General features: G+C 64.8%; 2 protein-coding genes across 13 annotated transcripts in view; one reads left to right on the top strand and one right to left on the bottom strand.

The window, feature by feature from the left end:
* The first annotated feature begins 349 nt into the window (after positions 1-349).
* LOC142079786 (uncharacterized) lies at positions 350-6,208 on the top strand. Of its 3 annotated transcripts, XM_075144532.1 has the most exons (9): positions 350-574; positions 1,545-1,600; positions 1,844-1,894; positions 2,090-2,128; positions 2,299-2,334; positions 2,855-3,001; positions 3,093-3,137; positions 3,536-3,580; positions 3,707-4,079. In XM_075144532.1, exons 1-9 carry the CDS (start codon positions 558-560, stop codon positions 3,712-3,714), a joined length of 444 nt encoding a protein of 147 aa, XP_075000633.1. In that variant the 5' UTR covers positions 350-557; the 3' UTR covers positions 3,715-4,079. The 3 variants fall into 3 exon arrangements, with proteins under 3 accessions (XP_075000633.1, XP_075000634.1, XP_075000632.1); XM_075144533.1 differs by lacking the exon at positions 2,090-2,128 and having other exon boundaries at positions 513-574; XM_075144531.1 differs by lacking the exons at positions 350-574; positions 1,545-1,600; positions 1,844-1,894; positions 2,090-2,128; positions 2,299-2,334 and having other exon boundaries at positions 2,567-3,001; positions 3,707-6,208.
* Positions 6,209-9,329: 3,121 nt separating this feature from the next.
* HSF1 (heat shock transcription factor 1) overlaps positions 9,330-17,830 on the bottom strand; it is a 71,814-nt gene continuing 63,313 nt past the window's right edge. For 6 of the 10 annotated variants that reach the window (XM_075140991.1, XM_075140983.1, XM_075140987.1 and 3 more), the window contains 4 exons: positions 14,571-14,676; positions 14,327-14,392; positions 11,317-11,386; positions 9,330-10,476 (listed from right to left, as the gene is read on the bottom strand). In XM_075140991.1, coding sequence (XP_074997092.1) covers positions 10,271-10,476; positions 11,317-11,386; positions 14,327-14,392; positions 14,571-14,676 — 448 coding nt within the window. In that variant the 3' untranslated portion in view covers positions 9,330-10,270. Of the gene's footprint in view, positions 10,477-11,316; positions 11,932-14,326; positions 14,393-14,570; positions 14,677-17,830 lie in introns of those variants that run through there. The other 4 variants (XM_075140986.1, XM_075140989.1, XM_075140984.1 and 1 more) reach the window with 2 other exon arrangements.

Raw genomic sequence — 17,830 nt, 5'->3', positions numbered from 1 at the left:
CTTTGCGTTGGGGGTCCCCGCAGCAGTGCGGGTTTGGGGTGCTGGTGTCAGTGCGGAGCCCGATGTGGAGCCGCAGTGCCGGTGCTGGTGCCCGGTGCCCGGTGCCCGGTGCCCGGTGCTGGTGCTGGTGCAGAGCTGCAGTGCCGGTGCCCGGTGCCGGTGCCGGTGCCGGTGCGGAGCCGTGGTGCCGGTGCCCGGTGTCCGGTGCCGGTGCCGGTGCGGAGCCGCAGTGCCGGTGCCCGGTGCCGGTACCCGGTACCCGGTTCCGGTGCCGGTGCCGGTGCGGAGCCGCAGTGCCGGTGCCGGTGCCCGGTGCCCGGTACCCGGTGCCGGTGCCGGTGCCAGTGCGGAGCCGCAGTGCCGGTGCCGGTGCCCGGTGCCGGTGCCCGGTACCCGGTGCCGGTGCCGGTGCCGGTGCGGAGCCGCAGTGCCGGTGCCGGTGCGGCGGATTGGCTGGCCCGTTGCCACCTGGCTCCTCCCCAGCCCCATGCGGCTATAACGGCCCCGGGCGGCGCCGGGCCGGCTCCCGCAGCGCCGCGTCCCCCGCAGCCGCAGGCATGGCCGTGCCCCGCAGGTGAGCCCCGGCAGGCGGGGACCCCGGGGACCCTGGGGACAGCGGGGACCCCGGCTCTGCCGCCCCCGCCCCGGGCACGGGGGGCGAGGGGAAAGGGGGCACTGGGACCCCAACACTGCCCGCTGCGGGGGCCCGGGGGGCTTCTCCCGGCAGCGCCGGGGGGTCCTGGGTGGGCATCTCCAAGTAGCGCTGGGGGGTCCTGGGTGGGCATCTCCTTGGCAGCGCTGGGGGGTCCCAGGGCATCTCCCGGCAGCGCTGGGGGGTCCTGGGTGGGCACCTCCTGGCAGCGCTGGGGGGTCCCAGGGCATCTCCTGGCAGCGCTGGGGGGTCCTGGGTGGGCATCTCCTTGGCAGCGCTGCAGGGTCCTGGGTGGGCATCTCCTTGGCAGCACTGCAAGGTCCTGTGTGGGCATCTCCTTGGCAGCACCGGGGGTCCCAGGGCATCTCCCGGCAGCGCTGGGGGGTCCTGGGGGCACGTCCGGGATGTGCCCCCCTGCAGTTCTACTCCATACCCTAATGCCAGGCTGCCCCGCCGCTCCCCGGCTGGTTGCGGGGTCCCCTGGCACCCTCGGTGCAGCCGTGGGGCCGCAGCGTCTCCTGCCCGCAGGCTCGTGGCCCCCAGCTTGGCCCAGCTCCGTCGCAGGCAGGGACAAGGCCGGGACACGGGGTCCGCCGGGGCCGGGGGCTGCGGCACGGGATGCTCTGTAAAGGGGCCCCCTCCTCCAGGCACCTCGCGTTGGGTCCCCTCCAGCCGGGCAGCCCTGCCCGGAGCTGGGGTGACGCCAGCCTGGGGACGGGGACCACGGGGGCTGCAGGGGCCCGTAGGAGGCAGGGAGGGGTCCCCAGGAAGGGGCTGGTGCGGGTGCTGGGGTGGCCAGGGGGGCCCATGGCGGGAGTCTGTGGGGGGAGTGGGAGCAGTGAGGGGTGCTATGGGGGTTCAGGGGTCCCCAAATGCTGTGTCTCCTCCGCAGGGCCCCGGCGCTGGCTGCGGCCGTCCTCCTGGTCCTGGCCGCTGTGACGGCCGATGGTAAGGGGGGTTGGGGGGCCGTGGGGAGAGGGCTGGGGGCACCCTGGGTGCCCAGGACAGGGGTCCCGGGGTGTGCTGCTCCCCCAGCAGCTTGGGGGGATGCCCATCTGGCTGAAGGGAGGGGGTTCGGGCTGTGTTCACCCCAGAGGGCTCCTGGGGACCCCCACCCCGTCCCCAATCCCCCGGGGCAGCGGTGTCCGGGATGTGCTCCCTGGCCCGCATCTGCCCCCCGTGTCCCCGCAGAGCCCGTGAGCACCCTGGACGTGTCCCTTTCTGCAGAAGGACAGACGCCAGGTAGGGGACCGGGGCTGGGCCAGCGCTGCGGGGGGACCCTGCCCCACGCAGCCCCCCAGCGTCGCCCAGCCGGGAGCTGGGACCTGCCTGCTCCGTGCCTCAGTTTCCCTCCCAGCCAAGGCCTGGAGGGGGCTGGCAGTGGGGGGCAGAGTGTGGGCGCCCTGGGGCTCAGGTGCCCCTGCTCGTCTCTTCCAGAGCCCGTCAGCCCCGCCAAGCTGGAGGCCTCCGGAGAGAGTGAGTGTCGGCACGGGAACGCGGGAGCCGGATGGGGAGGCAGCCCTCGGCGAGCGTCCGCGGCCTGCAGAGGGCAAGGGGCGGCCGGACCCCGGCTGGGCCACGGCTGGGGGGTGGGACCCCAGGGTCTCTGCCCCCCGGCTCCTCCTGACGCCCCTCTCCTCCCCCAGGTGATCTCACCACCTCGGCACAGCGCCTGGGCAAAGGTAGGGCTGGGGTCGGAGTCAGATGGCACGGCCGGGCACCGGCACAGGGCTGTGCCATGCGGGTACGGACCCTGCCCAGCAGGCACAGACCCCCTGCCCTGTGCACCGGGACCCTCCAACATGGGCACAGACCCCTGTCCTGTCTGCAGAGACCCTTGCCCTGTGCACAGGGACCGTGCAATGCAGGCACTGACCCCTGTCCTGCGTGCCCAGACCCCCGCCTTGTGCGCAGGGACCATGCAACACAGGCGCAGACCCTTGCCCAGTGTGCACAGACCCCCGCCCCGCGCATGGCGACCACGCAACGCATGCACTGACCCCTGCCCTTTGCACAGAGAACCTCCAACACGGGCACAGACCCCTGCGCCGCATGCGCACGCTTCCGCCTTGTGCACCGGGACCGTGCAACGTGGGCACGGACCCCTGCCCGGGTGCGCAGCCCCATGCACCGCACACAGGGACCATGCAACGCCTGCACCGCCCGGCGCGCGCAGCCCGGCCGTGCTCGCCTCTCCCGCAGGTCTGACCTCCGTCAGCTTCGAGGGCGCGGAACGGTCACCCGCGGACGACGTGACGCGGGAGTCCCTCAACAGCGACTCCTCCAGCCTCGACACCCTCAACAGCGGCTCCTTCAGCATGGACGCCCTCGCCGGGGAGGCCCGGGGCGGTGGGTGCTGATGCTCCACCCCGCGCGCGGCCTGGGGGTCCCGGCTCCCATCCCGTCGGGCGCTGACCCCGCGCTCTCTGCCCTCCTGCAGGTCCCATCGTGGATGTCCCGGCCCAGTCCCACGAGTCGGAGGAGGGTGAGGCCCCGGGGCTGCGTCCCCCCCGTCCCGGTGCTGCCCCCGACCGGCTGAGCATCCCCTGGGGCTCCCTGCACCCGGCCCAGCACCCAGCCCAGGGCTGCAACGGGGGGGCTCGGAGCCGGGGACGTGGGGCCATCCTGAGCCTCCTGGGAGGGGGGGAGGTTGTCCCGGTCCCCTGTGGGTTGCTGCAGTCCCAGGGGTACCCCGTTAGCCAGGGGTGCCCCATCGGTTGGGGGTGTAGCATTAGCCAGGGGTACCCCCTTAGCTGGGGATACCCCATAGGCTGGGAGTGCCCCGTTGGCGGGGGATGCCCCGTTATCCAGGGGGCTGCACCATGGGCAGGTGGGGGCCGTGCCGGCGCCTGCCCCAGCCCCGGCACCTCCGCTTGCCTGCAGGAGTGGACCGCGACGTGGACTCGGAGGAGGCCCTGGCGTCCCAAGGTGACCGCGGGGCTGGGGGTGGCGCAGGGTGGGGCGGTGGGAGCGCTGCTGGCGCTGGCCGCGGGGACCGGCGGCACGTGGCAGGCGCCGGCTGCGCGGGGGCTGACGCAGCCTCTCCCTCCCCAGGGATCTGAGACGGCCGAGCCTCGCCGGAGATGCCTCCTGGGACGATGTTCTCTCCCGAGCTTTCCTGCTGCCTCCCCATGTCCTCCCTGCCCCGGGTCCCTCCGTGCCCCGCCAGTCCCCGCCGCGGCCCCCGCAGCCTCGCCCCAGCCCCACGGCCCAGCCTGCACCCCGTGGTGGGGTGACCCCCCACTCTGCTGGGGGTTCGCTGGGGGGCTGGGGGCTGCGGGATGCCCGGGGAGCGGGGTCCGCTGCGGGGCAGGGGCCGTGGAGGTGGCCGGACCCCTCCATGCGCCCCCAGGGTGGGGGCTGCGAGCAGAGCAGCCCCCGGCCGCCCGCGCCCCTCCGTCCTCCCCCAATAAAGGTCCCTGCAGCAGCCGCGTGGTGTGGTGGAGCGGGGCGCTGGCACCCCACGGCCGCCTGGGGTGGGAGCAGCGTGGCCGCAGCCCCTCGCCCGGTCAGCACCCTGGGGGGATGCACGGGGGTGCAGGATGGAGGTACTGGCCCCCCCCGGGCATGGAGCTGGGGGTCGGATGGACACGGCTGCTTGACACCAGCTGGTCGGGGAGCAGCGAGGTGGGGTGCTGGGTGCAGCCCCCCCGGCGAGGCCCCAGCTGCCGCCGGCACGGCTCCGCTACGGCAGGGCTCCCTGTGAATCCATCCTGCGGCCGTGGGAGACTGGGGCTGGCTCTGCCCCCAGCCCTTGGGCGATGGCACCGCGGTCCGTCATAGTCCCCGTGGCTCCAGCATGGTCCCCAGCAGCCAGCCCCCCTCCCGGCGGGGGCACCGTCCCCTCCTCAGCACGTCTCCCCTCCGCTGCGAACGCCCCTGCCCCAACACCGGCCCCCGGCATGCTGCGCCAGCGCCGCTGCATGCGTCGCACCAGGGGAGCCCCGGCCAACGGCAGCACTCGTTAACGGGCTCTTCTGCCAACACCTTTAATAAAGGTGTGAAACCCCATCCCCGCGAGCCCCCCGCCCAGCCGCGCCGCCCGGGCGCTAATCCCCGGCCCCTCCGGCGCAGACGCCCGTTCCCCGCCGGCAGCAGCTCCGGAGGCCGCCCGGCCCTGCCCTGTGCCCGCTCTGGATGCCAAAAGTTAACATGGGTTCAAAAAAAACACGATTAGGAAGAAATTTGGAGGGAGGGGGGGGAATCTATCAAGGGCTATTAAACACCTCGGTCCCACCTCCGGCGCGGGGCCCCGGCCGCCGTTTGCTGGAGGTGATGAAGTGTAGCGGGGAATTAGCGCCGTGTGTTTGCATTTCCCGCACACCTCGCCCGTGGCGGTGGCTACCGGCACGGCTGCGGTCGGGGCCGCACCAGGGCTCATTGCCCGTGCCCCTGACGGCGCCCGGCCCTTTGCCCCGCGCCGGGGATGCGGCTCTGCCGTGTCCCCCCGTTATTTCTGGGCCCCAGGAACCGTTTGCTGTCGCTGGGGCTGAGCTCAGCCCGGCTCTTGGCAGGTCCCTCCCCGGTGTCGTGTCCCCGCTGGCTGGGGCCCTTCCCAGCCCCCTCCCGGCTGCCCTGGAGCCCTTCCCCGGCAGGGATGTGTCTCCGTTACCTGCAACTTGAAGGCCAAAAAAGCTTTTTAATGATTTTAATGACGCCACCTCGGTCCCTACCCCGGCTGACGCAGCCCCCACTGGTGCCTCCCCGCCCCACGCTCAGCCCAGCCTTGGCTCCATCCGCCGGGATTTTCCACAACCATTTTCCAGCGTTCACGGGGGCCTGGGTGGGGATGACCCCCAACGTTGGGGATGGTGGGATGAAGGTTACTGAGGGGCCACCCCCGTGCAAGGGGACCCCCAGAAGCTCCTGCGCTGCCTCCGAGCTAAACTGGGGGTTCCTCATCGGGGTCCCCTCCCGGCACCGGGAAAGTGCCACCATCCTCCCCATGGTGATGGGAATCACCTGGGGGACCCTGGGGACCCCGCGCCCCGCAGGGCTGTAAGTCCGTGCAGGGGTCCCTGGGGGGTTACTGAGCAGCCCCAGCGGGTCCCGTCCACCACCGGTACCCCCAGCCCCATGTTGCAGCCCCTCTACGGGACCCCCTCCTGGCCGAGGGTCACCCCAGGGCCGAGCGCGGTTCATCGGGGGCGGCCCCGCAGCAGCAGCGCGAGGGGCCCCATCCCCCCGCACCTCATCAGCAGCTCCGTCCCCCACGGCGCTGCCGGCGCGGTGCTCGGTGGCTCCGGTTACCGCGGGCTGGAGCGGGCGCGAGGGGGATGCAGGCGTCTTCAGCGGCGGGTGATGAATTACGGGGGGAAGTTTCCAGTGGCGGTGCTCAGCCCCGCCAGACATTTACCTCATTAGGCGGGATGAGATCATGCGAGCTGGCCGCCTGTGTCACACACGATTAGTTGGATCATTACGGCCCGCCTGGAGCGAGGGGCTCCCGCAGCACTCGGGGGACCCCCAGCCCCGGGGCTGCGGAGGCGCCACTGCCCCCAGCCACCCCCTGCACCACGCAGCCGCGGCGGCACCACCATGACCCCCCATCCCGCGGAGAGCAGGGCCATGGGAGGGAAGAGCTTTACCCCAGATGTTGCCCCCAAATGTGGTGGCACCGCTGGGACCTGCCCAAAGGCTTCCTGACCCTTCGCGCTGCCCTCTGCCCCCAGCAGCACCCGGCACCCAGCCAGGAGCAGAGCCTGCCCAGGCGGGTGCCGGCGCCAGCATCTCCGCCATCTCCCATTCCAGCCGACTGCCGGCTCCAGTGCAATGAAACCCCCCAGCCGCGGGCACCCACCGGCGCACCCGGCTGCACAGAAGGACCCTGCCCGAGGTCCAAGGTGGGGAAAACCCCAAAACCGCCAAGCGTTGTGCACGGCATCGCACGCTGCAGCCACCCACGCGTCCTGCCGAGTCCTGAGCACAGACCACCCCTGCTCCCCGCTCCCCACCACGTCCCCCCACACTGCAGCGGCTCCGGGAGCTGCACAAGGGCCACCCCGAGCTGGTCCCACTGAGGTGACACTCAGGACACCTGGGAAGTGCCCGGTCTGGAGAGAGCGGGGAGCACAGAGCCGTCACCCCGGGCACCCTCGGGCAGCTGACGGCGTCCGAGGGGAGGGCACCGACCCACGCCAAGCCCAAGCTCCTGCCAGAAAGGCGGCCGGGCCGGGCCGACGGCGTCAGGGAGGCAGGTCCGTCACTCCAGGAGTCAAACACCGCGGCGTTGGAAACCCGATTTCCCGCGTTGAACTCGTCCGTCTTTAGCTTCCGGCTACCGGTTCCTGCCCCGACGCCCCGGCGCAGGCGCGAGCGCCGCCTCCCTCGCGACACCCCGCGCGGCGGGCAGCCCCTCGCTGGGAAGCGTTACCCCCAGCACGCAGTAATTTTGTTGGCTCCTACACTTTCTCCGTGTTTATAACGACCTTCCCCAGGAACAGGATCGTTTCCAGCCGCCGCATCGATCCTGAAGGCAGGGCACGATGCTCCCTCGCCCTTCTCGCCACGTGCCCGTGCAGAGCGGCTTGTGCGGCTGCTCCTGCCGCGCGCTCCGTCCCGCGCCCAGATGTCCTCCATCCCGCGGGACTGTCCACCTCCCCATCCCTGGCACCCCACTGACCGCACGGCGGCCATCCCCGCGGCTCCCTCAGCGTCCCCGCGCCCCTGGTCCGTCCATCGGTGCGACCACACGTGGAAACGCTGCACGGCGCGGGCTGAGCCCCGGTCCCCGCAGGGCACCCCTCCACGTGGACGCTGTCACCCAGCCCATTCCCAATTCCTTAATTCCGCCCGGGCCGTTGAAGGAAGTTGCGTTCTGCTCGTCGCCAGACACACGACTCTTGGTCGAGCACTCCCGCACGCCGCAGAAGCAGGCGTTGATCCCGCAGAGCCGAGGGGCCCCCGCGCGTCGCCCCGCTGTCACCACAGCGGTGAAGGGCGGCAGAGCCACGGGGTGGGGGAGCGGGCCGGGGCCCTCGGCCACAACACGGGCCGAGCTCGCGGCACCACGGACCTGCAAACCACGCCAGTTTGGGGAAACGCACCCACGGGTCTCGTCTCGAACGCGACATCCTCCTCTGGACGTGGTAATTCCCATCTCCTGGCACAGCTCTTGCTCCCGAGGATGAAGCCAGCGCTGGCAGAGCAGACGTCCCCGGGGTGACCAGTTCGGTCCTGTGGGGTGGACAACCTCGGGGAAACAACCGACAAACCAAACCCAAAGGCAGAACTTGGAGAACGTCGGAAGCGGAGAGATTTCAAGCGCTGATGGAGAGGAGGAGGAAGGGCAAGCGTCTGGCATGAACGGCAGGGAGGGAATGAGGGAGACGGGTGTCCCGGGGAAAGGGGGCTGGCCCAGCGGCTGCGGGAGCGGGAGGTGTCACCTCTCGCCCGGGAGAGGCGGCAGCGGACCTGAACGCAGGACAGGCCACCACCATTCGGAGGGGACAACACCTCTGAGCAGGCCAAGCCAGGCCAGGTTGAGCTGGAGAGGGGGTCCAGTGCCGAACGTCCCCCGCCCCATGGGATCGACACTGCTGTGCAGGGACATCTCTGCCCGCAGCTCAAAGGGTAACGGCAGAGCGGGCACCGTGACTGCCCCGGAGCAGGCGGCACGTTCACGTGGACAGGAGATGCTCAACGGCACGAACAACCAACCTGACTCAATCCGACACGATGGTGCATCAAGATACGCTGGCGCCGTGACACATCGCCCTGTCCCCTTCCCTGGGTCAGACCCCGAGCAGCAGAGGGGTCAGCGACAACTCGGCCCCAAATCTGCTTTGGTGCCTCACTGCCGAGTGAGGGACAGCGGGGACTTCACCTACGAGCCGTGCCTGGGGCTCTGCACCACCACACCGGGTCCCCGACGGTGCATTTCAGGGTGTGCGTGACACCCGCGGGACCCCAGCACGCCCGTCCCCCCGGCAGGCGGGGAGTTCCGGACGCGAGGCACTGCCTTTCGGGCAAGGTCACGGTGACCGGTTGACCCAGCGCGACTTCTTGTCTCGTTGGGGAGGGCAGTAACCCGCGACGGATCTCGGCTAGACCGGCTCCGGGACGCTGCCACCGCGGCCCTCGAAGACTGAGCCCACGCGGCAGAGGCGGCGCTGCGGCGGGCACCGGCTTCTCCCGACGCCCACCCGGCGTCAGCCCTCACCTGGAGCACGGCTACGGTCGAACCCCAACGCCAAGAGGCCTCCGTGCCTTCGAGGTGACCAAGCAGCACGTGCGACCCCCCCAGAACGGAGGAGAGCGGGACGGAGGGAGGTTCGAATGCTCTGAACGTAACGATGAAGATTTTTTAATTCCTCTTATAAAACAAAAAAGCACCCCTAAAGGTGTGCACAGCGTCCACCACACCTCCGCGCGTCAGCGTGGGCCCTGCTGCAACCTCCTCCTCTGAAACATCCCGGAAAACTCAGCCCCGGAGCCCAGCCCCGGATTTAGGCAGGGGAGCCCAGGATTCGAACACCCCCACGCGGTGGTGGCTGCCGCGGGAGAAGCACGGCAACACCTCCACCTCCCGCACGGCCGCCGCCGGCGCGGGCACCGGCACCGGCATCCTCGCCCCACAGCGCAGGGCGTCCTGAAGGGCAATTCCTGGGCCTTTATCCCATCCGCTTCCCGAACAGATGACAAAAATAAAGCTTCCAACCATAGAAAAGCCACCAGGTGACAGACCATTTGTTTTATATATATTTGTATGTATATATATAGAGAGATATTTATATATATATAGATAGAAGTGGGTTCTTCTTCTCTCATGTAAAAATTCAAAATACAGTTTTTACTATTAACAATCTGAAGTGTAAATGTACAAATTTTTACTGCTAAGCAAAAGGAAAACAAAACCAAAGGAACAAATAAAAAGAAACACACAGAGCAAGAGGAAATAAAAAGAGAAGATAAAGCCGGGCTTCGGGGCGCCCCGGGGCAGACGCACACACGGAGACCCTTGGGGACCAGACCGCAAGGCAGAGACCACAACGGGATCCAACCCACCGGCGCCAGATCGGCAAACTTTTATTTCTCTTTTAAAAACCATCGCATCCGCCTCTCCGGGGGCGAGGAGGGAAGGGACAGGGGTGGAGGGGGAACTCCCTTCCTCAGAAAAGCTACCCCGCCTGCACACCCGGCGAGCGCCCCGCTCCCCGGCCGGGAGGAGCGCCCCGCGGCCGTGCCCCCGCCGGTGCCTCGCGGGGGGCACGGCGGCCGCCCTGGGCAGGGGCGCGAAACGGAACGCAAACGTCACGGAGCGGCCGGCTGTTCCGCGGCCAGCCGGGCTCTCCTGCCCGCTCACCGGCGCCGCGGCGGTGCCCGTCCGAGCCTCCGCGGCAGGTCGGGCGACGACCACGCGACGGGGGGCTCTTGCACGGCTCGGCCCCCCGACGGCCGCCAAACTGGAGGAGCGCTGGGTGGCTAGAATCTAAAGCAGATTTCAAAACACCTCATTAAGCACACACACACATGAAATCCTCACAGTGCCGGGGGAAGCAAACATGAACCAGAGGGTGTTTAGAGCTTTCAATGTCTGTGCAAAGCGAGGAGGCTGACGGCTGGATTTCCCTTTAGTGCGTATTCTTTCTCTTCCTCTCTTTCACCCTGCCCTGGGCCTTAGGATATCGCAGGGTCCTTGGGTTTGGACTGCTCAGTCCCCGACAAGAGGGAGATGGTGGGATCTTCCGAGTACTCGTCTCCGTCCGTGAAATAGGGCCCTTCCCCCAGCTCGAAGAATATCGGCAGGTCTCCGCTCCCCATGTCGACAGCGCTCGAGTCCACCAGGAAGAGGGGCTGGGCTGTGTAGTGCACCAGCTGCTTCCCTGCAACGAGAGTTTGCGCCGGGGCAGCACCCCGCGGGAGGAGGGCGGCCGGGCTGGGCCGCAGGGCCAGCTCACCGAACGCCGGGCGGAGGAACAAGAGCGACAAGGTTCCGCTCTTGAAACCGCCAGCATCGACGGCTTCCTCGCTACTTGCAAGAAGAGCTCCTCGCCACTCAGGCGATGAGACGCCGGGACCCGGGCAAGGCCTTTTGGCACATCAGCGAGGAACAAGGATTTGGCCGTAGCAGGTCCCAGCCCACCCTTTGGGACACGCAGTGAGGGACCAGGGGCTCTTCTGTGCCTCCGTGGACACACAGACAGCACAGGGAGAGCACCCGGACCGGGCTGTGAGATGCAGAGCCCACAGCTGGGTGCCGGGGTTGCTGCCACGAAGGAAGAGCAGCACCGTGACAGCCCACGCGATCCCGCGCAGACAGGAATCCCGCGGGCTGGGGCCGGCAGGGACCTGGCCCGGGCAGGGTCAGCGGGAGCAGGCTGCCCAGGGCCGTGTCTGAACACCCCCAAGCCTCCCCGGGCAGCCTGTGCCAGAGCTTGACCACCCTCAGGGTAGAAAAGCGCTTGGAATTTCACGTGTTTCAGTTTGTGCCATGGCCTCTTGCCCGGTCCCTGGGCACCGCTGAGGAGAGCCTGGCTCCCTCTGCCTCGTTCCCTCCCGTGTTTGCACATACAGCCAAGATCCCCCGCCACGCTTTCTCTTTTCCCTGCTCAACAGCCTCATCCCTCTCAGCCAAAAACGCTTTTCGGGAGGAGAGAGTATTTTGCCACAGCCTCAATTCTCGCGCCACTGAGTCACTGAGCGCCGAGACGGCTGCCTGGTACCTGTGTCTGCTGTGCCGGCCTCTGTCTCCGTGGGTTTCTGCTGCTCCTGGGATGAAAGGAGATCCTGAATCTGCAGAGAGAAAGGTTGGGTTGGTAAGAGCCTGCACGGGTCAGACGCGCGTGGGTCCTCCCTGTGCCCACCTCGGGCGGACCCAACACAGGCACTGCGCAGAGCGCGCCGTGGTTTACAGTCTCGAAGCCGCACTGAGGCAGACAGCGCCGTCCTCGGAGGTTTACAAGGTTGTCAGTGAGCCCGCAGGGACCCCGGTGCGGCCTGTGCGGGGTGCTCCAGCTCCCCGGTCGCGACCGCGGCCGGTTCAGGCAGCGCACGGCTCCCCGGGGCCAGCCTGGTTTCGCCATCCTATACGCAAAGGTCCTGCTCTGCAGCGCTCCCTTTGGTCACAGCATGAAGCTTTTCCGCATCTCGGGATCTAAAATCCCGGGGAGAGCCTTCAGGACACATTTGTAATGAGCCGATTTATTTTTATTTATTGAAAGTCTTATCGCAGCTAAAGCGCCTGAGAGCTGCAGGTCCCGGCGAGCTGCCAGAGCGACCCGGGCTGTGGCTGAGGACACGATCCCGTTCCACGTCCCTCTCCCACAGGCACGACTGGGCTGGAAAGGCCAAGAAGTGAGTGTTAAAGGGAGAAAAACTTTGGAAGCAGGAGAAACCGCTCTGCCCGCCCGAGCAGCGCCGCTCACTGCGAAGTCAGGAGGGAAGCCCCGCCAAGCCCCAGAGCTACGTCATCCGGGGAACACGGCGCTGAGCCGAATCCCAGACCGCCGAGCGGGATTCCCCACCGGTGCCGCTGGGAGGACAACGCTTGAGCAGAGACTCTCCTGCAGGATCACTTTCCCTCTCTGGATTTACAGTGAGCTGATAATCCCGTGGCTATTTATTACAGCAACCGCTGCCATGGAAAAGTCACCTTAGCAAGTGTTTAAATGCGTACCCAGCATTTTTTGTTAGCGCGTAGCAACTGGCGCTAAGCGAAAGCAGACCACGCGTGAGCCCACAGACCGTCCGGCCACAACTGGGGAACCCTGCAGCTCGACCCACCGCCAGCACGAGGATTTCGTAGCGTGAAGCCCGGGTGAGGACAAAGCCCAACAACACGCTCCTCCCACCATGACAGAGAAGAGAAAAAGAACAGACCAGCGACCTTGATCCAAACACCACCTGAGCTGAAGAGCTCAGCTGTGAATTCCACAGGACACCAGTTAAGACTCCTTTAGTAAATCCTGCTTCCAGCTTTTCTACGGCGTAACTCTCGGCTCAACGACATGAAGTAATTAATTTTTGAATTCCTGAGTCTTCACTGTCCACGCTCTTCTCCCAAATCCCGCTAATCCCCTGTCCTGCTCTCCCTGCCCAGCCAGCCCCAGCCCCGGCCGCTGCAGCAGAGCCTCGAGTCAGTAGGAAACTCGGTTAAAAACTCGGAGGGTAGGTATTTGCCTGCACATGTGTAAAACAGTACCCTGCCCCTTTGCACTCCCCCTGCAGCCCTTTTTCCCTGCCAAATCCCAAGAACTTGGCTAGCCATCGGGCGTCTGCGCCACGCCACTGGGCAGCAGGAAGAAGCAGAACGGTAGAGAAATGTCCAGCAGGAGACGCGCACCAGAGCTGCTGCAGGATTGTAACTGTGAGCTCCTGTTCTGTATTTCACCCCACATCCCAGGGAAGGTGTACCCCAAAAGAGCTCGTGGGAACTGTTTTGCTTAGGGAAAAGCCACAAGGTCTCTAAAGGTGTTCTCTGGAGAGGGGCATGGTGCTGTCCGTGCTCTCCCTGCTCCGAAAGACCGGCATTAACACCTTCTTCACAGCATCCCAGGAGCGCACGTTGTATCACCTGTGGGCCCACAAGGTCCCCAGCAAGGAGACTGTATTTGGGCTTTCCTGTTGTGCAAAAACTTTCAAGATGTTTCCTGTTCTGCACTGGGGGAAAAAACACAAGATCCCTTTGTGCTTTTTCAGATAAAAAAAAAAAAAGAAGCGGGGAGGAAGAGGGGTTAGAGACTAGCCGAGGTCTCTCGCTCGCTGTATCAGCTGGAGCAGGACGCCCCTGCTCGGTCTGACCTGGACTCACTCTCCTGCGCTCACGGCAGCATCCAAGCTGTTGCTGGTCTTGGTCTCCCTCTCAGTTTTTCTCACAGAGTTGTTCCATTTTGTGCAAATACCGACACACGTCCCAGGGCGGAGAAAGGCCAGCGCCGCAGCCCTGGAGCTGGAGCGTGCGCGGGGCTGGCACAACACCGGGGCTGCCGACGCTGCTCTGAACCGGGGCAGGGAGAAGGACTTGGCTCTGCCCCAGCCCGGGAGCACTCCAGTCGTCAGGCTACCGGCTACTCTGAGGGTCTGGGACCCTCCGGTTTTGACCGTAACTTCCACCCTGCTGCTCCAAGCGCCTTCTCAGTGCAGCCACAGAACGCTGTGTTTGACTAATCATCGTTATCTAATGAAAAAACCATTTTATCAGGCAACACTGGCTCTCGCAAGGAGAGTCTGTATTAGTGCCTTGCACAGCATTCAGCGCTGATGATACGCAAGTAAATAAAATAAATAACACAGCAGATGACGGAGCTTGCCTTGAGAAAACCCCCTGACAATTTAAGAAAGTCAGAAGGAGGGTTTATGGAAACCACATGCAGCTCTCCAGGCTTCAGTGCACTTCCACGTTCAGGGGGCAGAGCTCACATGAGAGATGGAAGTCTCAGCACCTAATTAACCGAGTATGAATGATGAAGTAGCCCTGCTCTCTGTATGAGCTGCTCAGAGAAAGCCGCAGTGCTAATTGAATTATTTCCCCCCGGTGGCTCCCCAAGCCTGCACAGGGCTCCGCGTTCCTCCTCTCTCCCACATCCCCTCCCTTCGGGCTGGGGCTGGCCTGGACACTCTTCAGAGCCTGTCAGAGCCTTCCTTTAATCACACGGAGAGGCTGCTGCGGAACAGCAGGACACACTTCATTCTGGCAGCTGCGTGTGCATGGAGGGATTTTTAACAGCTACTCACACTGGCAAGGCTGCTGTCCAGGTCGGGAAGGTTCATGTCTGTAACCGTCATTGAAGGGCTAAACAGCTGCCAAAGGAAAGAATGATTAGTGCAGGGAAAGAAAGCAAACCCAGGCGTGCTGTGGAAATTCATGGTTGAAGCTACCGTGGTCCATCTGCCACCGCGAGCCACACGCACATGGTACCGCGAGACGCAGCTGGGGCCCGGCTCCTGGAAGGACGGGCAGGAGGGAGGAGGTACTCACGTCCAGCAGCGCGCTTGTGTCTACGCTGAAGCCGTGTGTGGTCAGCATCGTCTGAAGGTTATCCAGGTTGGAGTCGATGGTGTCCAGATGGTCATTGAGTTCATTCCTGCGCAAAAGAAAGAGCGCAGGCGATGAATGCTGAGAAGCCTCTCCCAGGTCCTGGGCTACTAAGGGGAATTTATCCACCCACGGACTGCAACCCCCCTACAACCCGAGCAGGCGAGCGGGGCTGGGATTCCTGGCTCGGCACGGGTGCCAGCGCCAGCTGCCAGCGAGCGCAGGTGTGCTGGTGCGACGCTGCAGCGACGTGCTCGTCCTCCGCCCTGAGCCCGGGGACACCGCGAGGACTCTTCCTCCCGAGAGGTCCTGAGCGACCCAGACGAACGAGGCACAGCGAATTCCTTACGAGCCCCGGGATTTCTGCAGCCGCTCAGGCTCTGCGCTTAGGGTCTTGGTAACCGCCAGCCACCGTGGGCTGGCAGGGATCGCGGTGCAGCTGCGCCTTTACAGTAGGTAGCTTTGGACCCTTTTTCAGTCCAAACGCAAGGACCGCCTCTGCTTGTCACATCCCGGTTGCGGACACGTGACAAAAAGGGTAACCAACCTTCTTCCCCGCAGCAACTTCTTTTGGGGGAAAAGTTTCAGCGGGCTCGCTGCTGGCCAGAAAAAACCTTCACATCTGAACTGGCAATGGGGAAAATACGATTTGTTTATCGAGAGATGCGGTTTCTCGTAACAACGGAGAGAACTAAAGCTGCTTCCGTGTACCTGGGGAAACAAACCTTCCCACTGCATCCCGACCTGCGCACCTCCCTGCACGGCGCCGGCAGCCCCGGAGAGCGTAGCTCCGCACGGTGGCACGGGGGAGGAGCACCAAGCTCCCACGTAGGTCACGGCTCACTTGCCGGCAAACAGCTAGTCCAGGAGGAGGACTAACGGTGTAATTCATCTCAGCCACCAAAAACTGGTGTTTTGTCAAAGCCAGGCTGCCTCTACAGCCACCTGGAAACCGGACACTGTGCTGGGATGGACGGCACCGAGGTGCCAGCCCCACAAGCCAGGCCATAGGACAAACCAGGCTCCGAGGACACGGCTCGTTCCCTCCCACCGAGCTCTGGGGTAACTTCGCAGGCCAAGGTGGATGGCAGAGCATGAGCAATCCTGGCGAAGATTGCTTTTAACTGGCTTAGGGCTGCGAGACTGAGCCCCAGAGAACGGTCACCTGGATGACAGGAGGACAGCAAGGGCTGCAGAGGTGATGTGAGGTGGGGAACTGACCCCACACCCTCTTACTCGCCAGTTCCACGGCGCTCGTGGTGCTTGTGTTCATGACGCTTCAGAAAGCAGAAGAAAAGCGGATGACAAAAACCTGGTGGTGCTACCAAAAAGCCTACAAGGCTCTCTGAAGAGCACTCGTGGGAAAAGCAGTCATGTTTGTTTGTTAGTAGCCTGGGGTCTGACCCATGAGAAGCCCCCGAATTTGGCAACGTTAGCAGCAGCAGGATCAGTTTATTGCACAGTCGTCCGTTCCGGCGTGGCCTCACGTTCCATCCACCGTGTCCTCTGTCCTAGAAAGGCTCTTTTTGGCTACTGAAGGTGCTCACGAGGGACCAGCGGTGCAGGTCCCACACCGGGAGACCCAGAACTGGCAGGTGAAGAGGAAGACGTCAGAGAGGCACAGGCAGACGTGCACAAGCACAAGGCAAAGTGAAGCTGCAGTTTTCAGTCTCACGTTAGAAAAAGATACTTTTTTTCTTGGAGGGTCTGTACCTGCTCTGGACCTTGTCCCCCCAACTACCGCTGCCACCGGCATCCCGCAGCGGACGTTCCTGCGATGATCCCTTTGGGAGACCGACCATCCCCGAGCCCGCGCGCTGCTGCAAACACCCGGCTGCGGGGGTGCGGACTCAGCCACAGCCCGGGCAGGGCCAGGTCCCCGGCCGGCTCAGCTGCCCACGGGCCGGCACACCTCGCAGGAACCCCCCGGCTCGCCACGCCAGAGGTTTTACATGCTCTCATCCCACAGCAGCAGCAGGAAGATTACAAAAGCAAGTCTATTTTGTCATTGCTGCAGAAAACGAGCAGAGGCCGCAAGGTCACGCTGCAGCTCCGAGCGCCTAGCAGCAGAAACGAGCATCCTGCCAGAACAACAAATATCCTCATTCTGGGAATACTGTGCTTGGGGCCACAGGAAAGCTGGCTGCAGACACAGCCCATGAACACATTCCTGCCTCACCTCTCCCGTGCAGGCAAGCGGGAGCTGCAGAGATCTCTAACTCGTTTTTAGAACTAAGATCCACGAACATACTGCAGATAAATTACTTATCCAAGTTTGTGCTTTTAAATGACTTCCGAAGTCCTCCCTGCACAGCACCCGAAATGCTCTGATGGATTCAAGATACTTTCAGCAATCCCACAATTAGGAACACCCAGCGGCGTGGAAGGGACCAGTGCCAGCCAAGGTGTCATTAGAAACCCCACCTGTGACAAGCTGGTCCTTCCACCCCAAGGGGACGGCGTCCAAGCAGGGGTATGACCCAGATCACGCAAAAAGGGACACTGGGATTAGACTACTTACAAACTCCAGACCTTCGAAGCAAGTCTCCCTGTTTCTTTGCAGAAGGAGAGAAGGGGCCCCTGAACCACTGTTTTCGACGTTGAACTGGAAATTGGTAGCTGCTGCCTGGCTCCCAGCCCTGCTGGCAGGTAACTCTCCCCGCGGGTCCTGCTCTGCTGGGCTGAGCTACGCCCGACACCAGGCTAGGTCTGCCGGCAACAAACACTCGCAGAGCAGGGAAAAAAGAGGGAGCGCGGTTCTCGGGAGCAAGACAGTTTTTCTTAACTTTCCAAGTGCGTTGTGGGTTGAAGCAAGAGGAACCAGTGTCTCCAGGAGAGATAAGAGGTTGCTGCACACGGCATTGAGATGCAGGGGGCTGAGGGCTCCGTAAGGTCTGCGCGCGCGTCCCTAAAGCCCGGCAGCCCCAAAGGAGCAGCCCGAGCCAAGGGCGCTGAGGAGGGAGGCCAGGAGCTCTCCGTTCCCCCGCGACAGGCCAGGCTCTGAAGGCGAGGAGGCCACTCCGGTGCTGAGAGATCAACACCTTCTCTTCAGAGCCGATACTCCAGCAGAAGGCCTTCCCGACGCCTGCAGCCCACGGAAGAGCAGGGCATGCTTTCTGGGAACGGAGGAGCCAGCAGCAGCACGTGCTGCAGCGCCTGCCGCCCCGCAGCACCGGGCTGCGTCGACCGGGGGCAGGGACAGG

This window comes from Calonectris borealis, chromosome 2 (assembly GCF_964195595.1).
Source record: "Calonectris borealis chromosome 2, bCalBor7.hap1.2, whole genome shotgun sequence".
Taxonomy (NCBI): Eukaryota; Metazoa; Chordata; class Aves; order Procellariiformes; family Procellariidae; genus Calonectris; species Calonectris borealis.
Note: the sequence above shows the minus strand (reverse complement) of the source record. Positions and strands in the feature narration are given on the sequence as shown.

Excerpts from the sequence above, each read along its gene's own strand:
- LOC142079786 (XM_075144531.1), top strand. The coding sequence starts at position 2,778 with ATGCACCGCACACAGGGACCATGCAACGCCTGCACCGCCCGGCGCGCG. Across the intron at positions 3,002-3,092 it reads CGCCGGGGAGGCCCGGGGCG|GTCCCATCGTGGATGTCCCG; the intron begins GTGGGTGCTGAT and ends GCCCTCCTGCAG. Across the intron at positions 3,138-3,535 it reads GTCCCACGAGTCGGAGGAGG|GAGTGGACCGCGACGTGGAC; the intron begins GTGAGGCCCCGG and ends GCTTGCCTGCAG.